General features: G+C 29.7%; 1 protein-coding gene across 1 annotated transcript; it reads left to right on the top strand.

Moving 5' to 3' along the window:
• Positions 1–3,089: 3,089 nt before the first annotated feature.
• On the top strand, positions 3,090–7,130 carry LOC121122814 (cysteine-rich hydrophobic domain-containing protein 2). Its single transcript, XM_040717872.2, has 4 exons — positions 3,090–3,569; positions 5,098–5,308; positions 5,380–5,496; positions 6,328–7,130. The coding sequence occupies exons 1-4, from the start codon at positions 3,451–3,453 to the stop codon at positions 6,376–6,378; spliced, it is 498 nt and encodes a 165-aa protein (XP_040573806.1). The 5' UTR covers positions 3,090–3,450; the 3' UTR covers positions 6,379–7,130.
• Positions 7,131–13,629: the final 6,499 nt, after the last annotated feature.

The raw sequence follows: 13,629 nt of genomic DNA, 5'->3' as shown, positions 1-13,629 counted from the left end.
GGGGGCATGGTTTTTTTCAAAAGAAATCCAAAAATTCAAATTTTTTGAAAAAAAAATCAAATATTACATTTTTTCAAAAAACAGTTCATAAATCTACCGCCATTCTGAAAATATTCAATTTTTTCGGAAAAAAATAAATTTCAATAATTAAATTTTTCTAAAAAAAAATTCAAAAATCCAAAAGTGTTGACATAAAATTCATTTTTACGGAAAAAAAAATAATTGAATTTCATATATTTAACTTTGAAAACAAAAATTCCAAAAACCACATTTGTTTACAAAATATTAAATTTTTTTTAATTTTACATATTAAATTTTCTAGTAACAAGCAAAAATTCCTTTATTTGCAGTGAGGGGGGGGGTCCTGTATGTTGGCACATTTCGTCAGATTTATGTTCTTAAATATATATTTCTTTACTAAAGCCTTTTGGTTTTCAAAAAGAGGACGTGACGTGTCTAGATCATCAATGTCGGTTTTTGAGATTAATACATCAGAAAGAAATGAATAGTTTGAAATTAATAACATTTAAGAATAAATTATAAATAAATGTAGGGTTTTTAATGTCAGACTTTGGTGTTTCTATTATTAAAAAGAGATGTTATTCATCCCTTGTAGATATTATGTATATCTAAATACAAACAACGCTATTCACATTGCGTCTTCAATAAAAGTTAGTTCTAAAAACTTTTAACCATTTATGAAGTAATGTTGTGAATATTTGAGAATATGTATGTTATATATACCGTCATAACTTTCTAGCTTTGAAATTCAAATAATATATGTATATTCAGAAGTATTTTAGCAAGAACTTTTTAAAACTTCTGTTTGAATGTGTTGCCTCATAAATCTTCTAAATAATGTAGAAACCGTCTCAATACTGGATTAAATTTAGCTTTTGTTTAAGCTTTTAAAAGAAACTACCTTTAATATCTTTCAATCAATTAATAAAATAACTTATTAATCATTATCTATGTGTCAGGATATCTAAATTCATTTTCATTTGTATTGCACTTTGTTTATTTCATATATACATACATCCCAGTATTTCATTGACCTATTTGAGTCAATTATAGGATTATTATTCAACTTTGTGGGATGAATTAAGATACCCAAGAGTTTTAACTACAGTTTAGGATCTTCATTTGATTTAAGAGACTTATATTGGCTCAGATAGCCCCTCTTTTATTGCGACAATCAATTTTGACTAATTTAATTGCAATATGCAACACACCCAAAGGATTAGTGATAATAAGTTGTTGATAAAAATCGACGCTAACTAGTGTAAGAATCCTAATATATTCTACACTCTATTTTGAGAAAAATCATTCCAGCTTGCTTTTGTGTTGACTGGCCACATATATATATTATCTATCATTTTTATATCATTATGTAATACATTTCTTAATATAGTTTATATTCATGGAAAAATGTAAGCTAGAAATACGGCAATTTTTACATAATTTAATTCAAGTTTGCTTCAAGTGACAAGGCTAAAATTAACATGTTATATTCATTTGATTTTAGGCCTTAGTTTACTACACGCCATAAAATACTTATATAATATTATATTTATAAGAAACTAAGTTCGGAAAATCCACGCATATTTTAGGCGTAGTATAAGACATTATTACCTATTTATTGTAAAAATATACAAATATGAAATGAAATAATGGACGCATCTAAAAAGTATTATCTAAGTATGTATTTATTTCCGACAAAATATGATATTGGATTATTGATTAACTGTACTAAAAAATTGCTTTGTAAAGATTAGACAAAGAATACGGCTGTGTGTAGAAACATAAGGGAATAACATTTGCTCCATACTTTCATTAGTGAATTTTGATTGAGTAAATTAGTACACTTTTAATAGGAAATTATACAAATTTATATGAATGGCAAAAATGATTTATTTATGAAATATTTTCTTCATTTCAAAGGATGTATGATAATATGGATTGTATTTAAATCTTCAAAATTGATAACTAAAAAGTTGTATTAAGGACTAGGAACATCCTATAAAATAGATTATCTCGTGAAAGACCATGAATTTATAAAAACAAAAAAAAGATTTCATAAATAATATACTATGACTATTCAAAATATATTCTTAAGGAATACTGTAATACATAGAGTTGTATAAAATATGACCTGTCAATATGATAAAAAAATAAACTAAAAGTCAGCATGGAACACACAAAAATATATATGTATTTTGTTGTGAGCTGTCGAGGTTTCTAATTATTTTGGCCTATCAGTGGTCTTAACGCTGATTGGTTACATTAGAATTAGCTCTTGCTAAGGTGTAAATACTTCTCGATAGTTATTGAATAATAATTCCAAAGTTGGCTAGAATTGCTTAACCACCAACTGATTTTGGGGCTAATTTCTATTTATTTTTGAATGAAAAGTCGCGTGATATAATTAAAGGTAATAACAAGATTTTTATAAAATATGACCTGACTGTATGTAAACATATAAAAAACCGAAAAATGACATGGTAACCCTGACGATTTGTAGGATGTTTTCTTAGGAGAGCACCTCATGACACTTTATTAGATTAGCTGTGAGTAGCTACAAGATTAAGAAAATAAACACAAATCCCACTTTGTAACTAAAAATGATATAGATAGGAATACAACCATGTCGATCCTCCCCTTCCCGAAAGAACTTACATTTATAACTCTGTAACAAATCACCCGCGTTACTCATTGTCTTTCACCCACTGGTTATTAATTTATAATTAGATATTCACTTCTCAAGTGTTAAATAATAAGGAGTACAGCTTTGGAAAATAAAAAGCATTCTTCATGTTGAGACTACAAAAAGTCTCACTCCCGTTCAGTATCACACTTTTTACAACTCAAGTAATACTTGATATATATATAATATCTTATTATTATTTTAATATATATTATATTAATGTATATACATGATATATTAATATATGATAATATATATATATATTAATATAGTACTTCAATTTCATCAATCAAAAACAAAATACCGATTACTGCTACAAAAACAACAGCAACCTAAATTTAAAAAAATATACCGAGAAATCAAACTGTAGACATGACGTAACATTGCAGTTTATGTGTGTGTGTTAAAGGAAGGGTTAGAAAAATAAAGCAGATTTTGTATTTTTCTACACTGTGAAATGTTTTTTTATTTGAATCTCTTTAAAGGTGGGAATAGATTCGCCAGTTCTGCCAATGAAATCTTCTTTTTCTAATTCCTTTCTTCTTTCTTTTTTTTTTATTATTTTCTTTCTTCTATAACTTATAAAAATTTTTGACGTCATTAATTCACGTTAAAAAGGAAAAATCAAATCTTAGGAAGATATCTTTGTGAGTGGATGGGTATTTTCGGTGAAGGAGGGATTTATTTATTCATTGTGAGATTGTAATTATTCAAGAGGAAGATCATGGATTGATTTCCTTATTATTATGGCGGACTTCGATGCAATATATGAGGATTTAGACGATAATTCAGGGATCCTTGACGATGCGTATACGAGACTCGCTCCAGACCCCATTGTCATCCGAGGTGCAGGAAATATCACTGTGTAAGGACTCTTCTTTTGTTTTCTAGGACAATTATCGCACCATTCATCACACACATTGCACATGGGATAGCTACGAGAGACGAGGATCTCCACTCTTTGTTCTTCTATCCAATTAAGCAAAAGGCACTAAACTTCATATATTGAATCAATAATGTGTCAATGTAAATTGACAATCCAAAGGTCATTGGTTCAATCCACTCATTCCAAGACACGCCTTTCAAACTAATTTTTGAGAAATGTAATCTTGTTACAATGTGGCAGAGATCCTTGTATTATTCCCGTTGTACTTGTTTTAACTCGATCCTATAGAGTGTTGTCACGTGAGACTGTTCATCCAAGCCATTTTAGGGCCTTAAATACCCATGTTTATAATAAGGGAAAACCCTTTTTCATTAATTATACTAAGAAAAATGGATAACTATTAGATACCAAAATGACACCAGCAAATAAAAGGACTTAAAACTTACACTCTATCAAAAATCTATCCCTCTAATGGGTTGTTATATTATATATTGACATCAAAATGTATTAAACATATCCTATTACATCGTTATACATTCGTATATCCAGAGTGTAGAGAATAAATTCACTATAACAATGGAAATAGTAAGCTATTTTTCTCTAATGGGCCTATTTAAATCTTCCCTTATCCATCAAAAAATCATAATAATTCTTTAAATTTAGGCATTTAATAGGGATTTTCAGTAAATATTACCTAGATTATATTCAAATAACACTGTTGATCATTCGCATCAAGTAGTATTCAATGCTGCTGGTGTTGAGTATTTTTATTGATTAGGCTATTTGATGGAATTTAATCAAGATTTATCGGAAATTTGTCAATTTTATGTAGTACTACTTTCAAATTTGAGGCCCTAAGATGGCGTTTCATCCAATTATGATGCAATGTATGACATCATTGATAATACTCTATTCACGAATAATCCCAAAAGTATTCGACTGCAATTTTATGTCCATATCATTTTATGTATGTTTGTACTCATAGTTACATTACTCTTTGAACTATTTTCGGATGGTTTGTACTTAAGCAAATTATAAGTGAACAAATTCATTTATTACCTATGTTCTATTTGCTAGATTAATTTAAAATGAATATACCTAATTTTTATTGATCCATAGAGATTTTCTTTTGATAGCACCCACATATTATCTGATTATTTGTCTTGCTAGAGCCTCTCATACATAATGAGTTTTGAGAATAGCTATTGATATGGCGTTAGTTTTCATCATTTTGAGGGGGGGCGGGATGCTGAGTCCCAAAAATTATCAACACCGTAATATAAATATCTTATTTCTATATATAGGATATTAAATTTGGAGGGCTCAATCCTCCCACCCCCTTAAAAAAAGGATCTAGCAACGCCACTGTGTATATATATAATATGCAGTTGAGTAAGGAGTTTCACTTTTGAATGATTTATTTATCTTGTTTTGTTTGCCTTTTCATCATCCTCATCTTTTTTTTTTTTTTTTTTTTTACATATATGTATATATCAATTTATCAAAGTTTCGGGCTTTCTAATCGTTTTGAAACAGAATTTGTACCAGCACTCCATGCCCATGTTGCACCAGAAGAATTTAAAGCTACGGTCACACGGGTTAATGTCACTTTAAGAAAATCCTTGCCAATTAATGTCAGATGGTTGTTATGTGGGTGTCTTTGCTGTTGTTGCACTCTTGGGTGTTCAATGTGGCCAGTTATCTGTCTCTCAAAACGTGTAAGTAAAGCATGGCTTCATTTATATACTAACCCTTCTTGTAAATGGGCTTACATCCTTCTTTCTTTCAGACAAGGCATCAATTAGAAAAACTATTGGACTGGGAAAACTCTCATCTGTATAATAAATTAGGACTAAGATGGAAATTGGCGAGAAGACGATGTGATTCAACTCTCATGATGGAATATGTGAGTACATACGAGGTGGTCTGAAAAGTTTCCAACCTCAAAGTGAAGGTGGCATCACTCGCAAATAAAAGCTAGTCACATTTATATAGCATCTGTTGACAGTTATTCAGCAAAGTTTCAGCCATTTTGGACGGGCAGTTGTTATGGAACAGCCGTTTGAGTGAGTTGGTGTGAGTGTTTTTGTGAAAATGAACTGGTTTGAGTGTCGAGCTGTCATTAAATATTTGTTGCCCAAAATGGCTGATACTTTGTTAAGTAGCTGTCAACGGATGCTCTATCGATGTGACTAAAGAGACTATAAGGGAAAGAGGCGTCAATAATGTGTTTCCTTATTTTTAGTTCTGATTCGTCCTAAATTTTGTTTATGATCTATTTTCATTTCTTGTGCAGTTCATTGTTATCACGTCTTCTGACTAAGAATTATCTAATGGAATTTAATAGAAGTCAACGTTTCGGACAGGGTTATGTATTTTTCTTTAGAATAAATCAGAAACATAAAATATTAATTAAAACCATAGTATCTGAATCATAATTATGCTCTAAAAAATTGTCAAAGTTATTTTAAAACAAAAATACATAACCCTAATCATCTACAAATGGTATTTAAATTCTATATTTTTTTATCGAGGTTACGTGAATCCTGAACATAATTCATATACATAGTTTTTGTTTACTTTTTATTTCAACCATCTTGTCTCCTTTTTAGTCTCTATCTTTTATTTACAAACGTTGCCATCTTCACACGTTGAGGTTGGAAACTTTTCTCACCACCCGCATAAATTAAGAAGGGATTTCATTCTTAAATTAATGTACTGTATTATCTTCTTTTAGGTCTTACTCATTGAATTCATTCCGAAGCAACAAATATACAAGCCTGATTAGGAAGGAATAGTTCTATGCTTTTGAGTCCTTGCATTTCTCTACATACAAACTTTTCCCTTGCTGTTGTTGTTGTTGCTATTACTACATACCTAACCTAAGTAAAAAGAAAAAACAAAGGATATGAAACTCAATAAAAATAATTCATATTTGGGATGATTTAAAACAAAAAATATACATACTTACGTAAATTCACTCAATATCCCAAAGAAATATAGATAAAAAGTCTTTAAAACAAACAAAAGTATATATTATATTTTATCTTCTTTCTCATTTTGTGTTTTTTTATTTGCTATTTTTTATTTATTATAATAAGAAATCCAACACACAAATTTCTTAGTTGTTTTTATTCAATTCTGTCAACTACAAATTCAGTACTTTTTTTTAAAATTCATTGTCGATTTGACATCGGCAAATAGCATACTATTATACTCTTCTTAATATTATCATTTTAATTGTAAATATTTCTGGAGACAAAAACATTCATTGTACTATTCATAGGTTAACGTGAAACGCATTAAATCACTAGTTTTAGATATTATTATGTCATTTGTTTTAGGACGAGGATCAACCTTATATTCTTACCCCTTTTTTATAAAAATACATATTACAGGATGATTCTACAAGACAAACCTTACCTACTTGAAAGTCAAGCTCTGACAAAATACTCTCTCTCTCTCTCTTAGACAACAAAAAAAAAAGTAATTAATATTCTTAGTTCAATTTATTTAAAATAAAATTGTTATCAAATACTATTCCTCTGTTTTTGTGGTGTTATTTCAATTGTGTAAATATATATGTATCGGAAAAATGGATTCCTCTCTTCCCAAATTGTATAGTTTCGAAGTAGGATATTCCTGGCCATAACTATTAATTATCATCAAATTTGGTGATATCCTAACAACTATGCATTTGATAAATACAAGATCTCGTGCCTCTTTACGTAAATATTACATATGATGAGCATGATTAATAGCTTATATTCTTTCTCAATTTGTTTAATACAAATGCAAAATTATCCCCTTAACGACCACCTTAACATTTTTCGTTTGACTTGCATTCATATTTCTCAAGTAAAAAAATAGAAGGAATAATATTAATATCTCTTCGATTAGTACGTTTCTTGCTAAAATAGAAAGCTCTGTGTATGCAATATATACTCGTTTGTTTTTGCTGAACAAATTATACGAGAGTTAGTCTATGTATACTTCTCATAACGTTTTATGAATCCTCTAGTTGATGAATTAATATTTATCTATATTTGACGAGAAAAAATTTATCCAATTCCCATGCTATCTTTGCTCTTGACTCACTATGTAGATACATCCTGTGCAACGATCTTTTATTTTAATCATAAGTGTGAGCTGAAAGGATGCAGTTTACGAATGTATTTATAAAGTCTGTCATCACATACATAAATATATATTACATACACAAAAGTTTTAAGAGTGCGCTAGATTATAATATGTAAATATTCAATCACGTTTGTAAAAACAGAGAAATGGAAGTTTCCTCATTGATCTCAAAACTTAAGAAATATTCGTTTTAGGATCACCGAAATGGAAATTTTAATAGTATATGAAATATTAAACATTGGGAATGTGTCTCAATATTTTGTCGTTCAATTTTCTGAGGAATGGATATATCGATTTGAAAAATTATTTTTATAGTAGATCCATATAAAACTCATTATTGTTTCTCTCTTTTCTTGGAATGAATAATTTTTTTTCAATTTTTTTTTTCTGTTGATTAGTTTAATTTGATATTGAAGCAATAATTACTTTTTTAATTTAGTTCTAATTATAGAATACGGATAACAATAATCTAACGGGGTACGGGAGAATTCAGAGTTGAATAACTCTGAATTATTTTGAATATGAAGCATCTATAAACTTGTTTTATTCCGCTTACATCTGGATTATTAATTATTTACGTTAAATTATTATTTATAAACTAATTGACGATTCTATTTTTCACCCGGAATATAATTGGAATATATATTGACGCAACCTAGGCAGCTTATTATTTTCAAATTTCTTAATAAATATTAGAGTTTAAATTGACCAAAAATCAATCAAAATCGACCTTTTTTCAGTTAATTTTTTTAAAATTGATATGTAAAGTTATATTCTATAACTTCAGCCAAGATGTAAAGCACTTGAAAAAATAAAAGAGATATTACCTTCTATGTTAGGTCCTTCATTTTACTCGATTTTTTAGGTGTTAATATATTTCTTATTAATTGTAATCAAGATTAAGTAATAAATAATTCATCGTTATCGTAGTTATACCCGAAAAACTTTATTTAAAAAAGGCTATAAAGGACAAACTTGCAAAAGTTGAAAGTTTTAGTGGTCATTTTTGTATACTACGGCTTAAATAACAATAATAAATTTGGGTTTCAGCCTACGGGCCAAAATGCTGTTGCATAGTATAATCAACCATAATATTTGCAATCACTATGAGCTTTTAATTGAGCCCTAGCCTTTTTTATAAAATAAAACCTGCTTAACCTTTTGACTTTAATTTTTATGTTGAAATAGCTATGATTGTGTGGAAATAATACGACACACTCCCAAGAAGATATCAGTAAAACCTTAACATACGAGTTTAATTTGTTCTTGGAAAGATTTTGTTAGTAAAACAAATCGTAGGTAAAAGCAATGAAGCGGCTCTTGCGACCCTTCGCCGACTCTCAGCCTGCACGTATCTCGATATATATTTTTTTCATGTCAATGCAAATTTTTGCTCGAAATCCATCAAACATTAGAATAAAAGTACTGGGGTACTCGTATCTCAGGGTATTACTATATAGTATATACTTAATGGTTAATTAATCACGAATGATTTTTTTTAGTGTGGGCTTATGTTCAATAAATTTTTGTATATTGTAGGATATGAATTATGCTAACATCATGTTTTAAAATACCGGGTGGGCCATTGAAATATAAACACTTACTAATTCAATAATTAACTAAGGTTGAGTGATTGAAATGAACTCATATTTTAATATATTAAATCATAAACAATTAATTGCAAAACAAAACAAACTGAAACTCTCTAGCTTACGTACAAGTCTAGAAAATGACACTTCAACTTGACCGACGAATTTCCATTCGCGTACTCCAAGCAGTTGTGCATCTCCATGACCACCGTCTACGCTGTCAGTAATTTTGATACGTTAAAGAGGAAGAGAGAATCTATCAAAAAAGGCCAAACTAGAACCGGATAAATTATTGAATAACCAGACTGTCCAGTGTCAAAAAGTTGTTGGAAAGAGCCTGGTGAGGGTAGAGAGCCCACTTTGGACACCAGCAATGAAAGAAACCCATCTTCTCCTTTGCAAGATTCTTTTGAATTCTTTTTTGACACTTTTGGCCCCGCTACAGCCCTTATGCCAACCCCCTTCTACTACAACTTTTCGGTGCATGTCGAGGGGAAGGCCTGCAGTGTCTGTCATCCAAACGCCAATGTCCTCAAAGCCACTGTGTGCCAGCTTTGGGACGGTGTGGCAGAGGCCTACATCTGTATCGGGTGCCAGGCTTTCTGTCACCGCCTGGAATTCATCATTGGCCCTAAGAGCGGTTACATTAATGATTAAGCTCAGAGACACATCTATTTATAGTATTAATTTTGTTGAAATTCTACGATTAAAAATGAGTAAATCATATCTTTTTTTGAAGTTTAAAATTCAAAGTGTTCAAATTTTATGGACCACTCGGTACATCCATTCCATTAATGAGTATTGAAATATTCACTCTTCTTTTATATACATATGTATAATACAAGTGTATATTCCTATAGATGTATCTTTAGAATAGGTATGATGAATGTGTCTTTACATTGTGGATGATATTTAAGACTTTGAAGTAGTAACAGATAATAATGAAGAATAAAAATTTTGTAACAAAGAGAGATTACAAAAATAGGAGATAAAATATTGCGGTGACATGATTTATAAATGCTGAACCTTCATTTTATGAATGTGCATACATACATACTTTTGTCCTAATTCTTACTAAATGAATAGAGAAATTAAGATATATTTGTCTTCGTTAATTTAAATATTATATTATGTATATATTTTTGAAAGGTCATAGCCCGGATTCTGTAGAGTGATTCCATTTCTTCACATCATTTTGCATTCAATTAAGTATTGAATGTTGAAATTTAACATTTAAAGAAGATAGTTGGAGGAGGCCCTTCCATGCTTAGGAAAACGATTACATAATTAATTATAAATTGGAATTAACTAGATACTGGAGCAAGGGAAGTATTTTTTAGATTGGGGCCATGGCCCATTTCAACCCCTCCATGTAACAGAGAACTCAATTTTGTCTGCAAAATGTGATTAAAAAATGGGCCAAAATAGTTTGTTAGTTAGTCCGATTAAGTTTATTGGCATATTCTTCTCAATTGTGAGATTGTTCTTCATTTAGAAGTATAGAATGATCCACAACATAGATGAAAATAATATGATAATGGAAGAGGAGCGGCTTTTGTAGTTGCTATCTGAATATATGTTTTTTATTATCCAAAGTTGTTATCAGTATTCCGGAAGAGAAAATAAACTAAAAAGGGTCCATAATCCATTGGTATTTTGCCAATTCTTCCAACTATTAAATTATTATTCAATAATTGTTTGAAATTGTTCACAGCTTAAAAGGAGCTAATTTTTATTCAATCAATCAACCAACCTTCAGAAACTGATCAGGGGAATATGACAGAAAAATCAACAGCTGAAAACAAAATTCTGTGTAAATTTGCATGTTACTGAGGTAACTCCCCTTAAAAATCCAATTTACACCATGTCTACGTCACGAGTTTACATAATAACAACAGCTAATTGGTATGAAACCTATCAATGTTCAGTCATTGAGCTCTACTAAAATCCTTCTTATCGTCATTTTTGATCAAACCCATACCAATTCCTACCCATGTATTTATTTAATATTTATGTGAATTGCCTTTTACATATATATATATATATAAAATGATCTTATTTAGAAAAAGAGCAATACTTCATATATTGCAAAGCGTTATCCCAATAACATGAAAAAAAATTTAAGTCAACTGTCAATTTTTCTACTAATCTTTCCTCTATAAATGTTCTTAACATTGATTGATTGAACTCGAATTAACTCTTTTTAGGCATCGTTACCTTTATTTTTATCATGCAACCTTTCATGCGAAAGGAAACTTGAGGAAAAATGCCCAAAATCTGTTGGTAATTAACTAATTCTGGGCGAATTCTTCTCAAATATGAAATTATTATTCAATAATTATTGGGGAGTGTTCACATCTTTACAAGAGCTAATTCTAACTCAACCAATCAACGTTCAGAACACTAATTAGGGGAAAAGAATCAGAAACAGCAACAGCTGACAACAAAATACTGTGTATTTTGTGTTAGTGTGGTGATTTTGTGTTTAAGGTGTTATCAATTATCTAACTTGTTGCTTTTATTGTTTTTCACAACATTTCCACAAAAAAAAAAAAAAAAAAAAAAAATGGCCAAAATCAGTTAATAGTTATTATTTAATTCCTCCCAGCTATGAAATTATGATTTCATAGCTGTCATAATTGTTGATAGCTTAAGATGATTTAATTCAATATCAACCGATCAACATTCAGAACACTGATAAGGTGGGGGGGGCGAACAAGAAACCTATAAATCGATAGCTGACAACAAATGACGGATCATTTTTTGTGTTAGTGAGATACCTCCGTGTCAAATGAAGAATAATTTTACAGTTGTGAAGAATTCCGAATTTGCAAAATACACAATGATTTATGGACTTTTTATTTCTCTTTTAATGGGAAAAGTTGAAAGAATCGGTCAACAGATAACGACGTGATAGATGTCACAAAAATTTAACCAAATATTATTTTAAACCTTAATAATAATTTAGAATATTTTATCATTTTATTATCAATTCATTGTATTACTTTAGTCTGTTAAATATACTTCAGTTGGATATTTGTTAAATTTCAAGGTCAAGGCATATGTTTTATGTATATTGTTATTATTGTTTGTACACTATGAAGAAGAAGTTTGTTAATGACCTCAAGACAGTTGTAACAGAGTTAATTAAGAAGACCATTTAAAATAGACTACAGTGTTTTGGAAAGTAATCAACCTCAATCCGCAAGTGGGAATACTAAAAATGTGAGTAGAAGGGGAGACTATCTGGCCTATTTTCTCGAACATATAAATCAAGAGGTTCTCAAAAGTTTTTGGGTGTTAGCCAAAATTATCTCACGGACTTATTGACTATAATTTGCTCGTGAATTATGAGCATTCATTTTAAAGCCAGTATTGTCGCTGTTCGCTGTTTCCTGGGAGAACTAGCTGGAATGGATACCTCCTATGCCTCATTTAATAGGATCTGCGCTCGAAGTAGTCTCCGAACCTCCTTTCTATTTCTCCTATGTGGACATCCATTAGTGGTCACAGCCCGCTGTTTCAAATAAACACAGATGTCATTTATCTGTTAGCTGTTTTAATTAAATTTCATATGTTTACTCTGCGTACCATGAACTCAAAAAAGGTATTACATAGGTTTATCATACTAATTTTTATCAATCAAGAGCCTTCAATTAGAATTTGTGTCCTTTCATACTCTGTCATTGATAAGATTATCAATTCAATGCATATAATAACTAATAACTATTCTCTAAGCAATAATTAACAGTTGCCAACAATAAAGTACAGAAGAATACCTAATATATATTTAGCCAGAGCAGAGCCTCTGCCTTCCTTATTTAATATAAAAAAATTGCAATCGTCCCTTGCTACGAAGATAATTGCAACATTTTACAATTTACATTCAAATATAATTTTACAAAAACCATTTACTAGTTTAAAATTTAAATAGATTCAAAAACATTAGTAGGAATGTATTGTTAAAATTTAACTAATATAAATGAAATCAGCTGTAAGTAATATTGCCTAAAATAAAAAGTGTTATAACTGTTCCCGGTATCCACTCGTCCAAATTTGGTCATAGAATGAAGAATCTCATAGGGTTCAGTTAGATATTTGTTAAAAGTATGAAAGAAGAGAAATTTCTATTAATCTAAAGAATATTTAGAAAAAAATTCACAAACATTCAGCCACGATACTGAAAAAATATAAAAATACGAACATAAAAAAGATTTGCAAACTTAGGATTTAATCTAAATCATTCCAATCATATGAACAAAGATGAAATTTCAAATTAATAAAGAATGTTCTTAAAAATATCAAATTTA

Source organism: Lepeophtheirus salmonis, chromosome 8 (assembly GCF_016086655.4).
Source record: "Lepeophtheirus salmonis chromosome 8, UVic_Lsal_1.4, whole genome shotgun sequence".
In the NCBI taxonomy this organism is placed as follows: domain Eukaryota; kingdom Metazoa; phylum Arthropoda; class Copepoda; order Siphonostomatoida; family Caligidae; genus Lepeophtheirus; species Lepeophtheirus salmonis.
The sequence above is the reverse complement of the archived record's forward strand: the minus strand, read 5'-3'. Positions and strand labels throughout refer to the sequence as shown.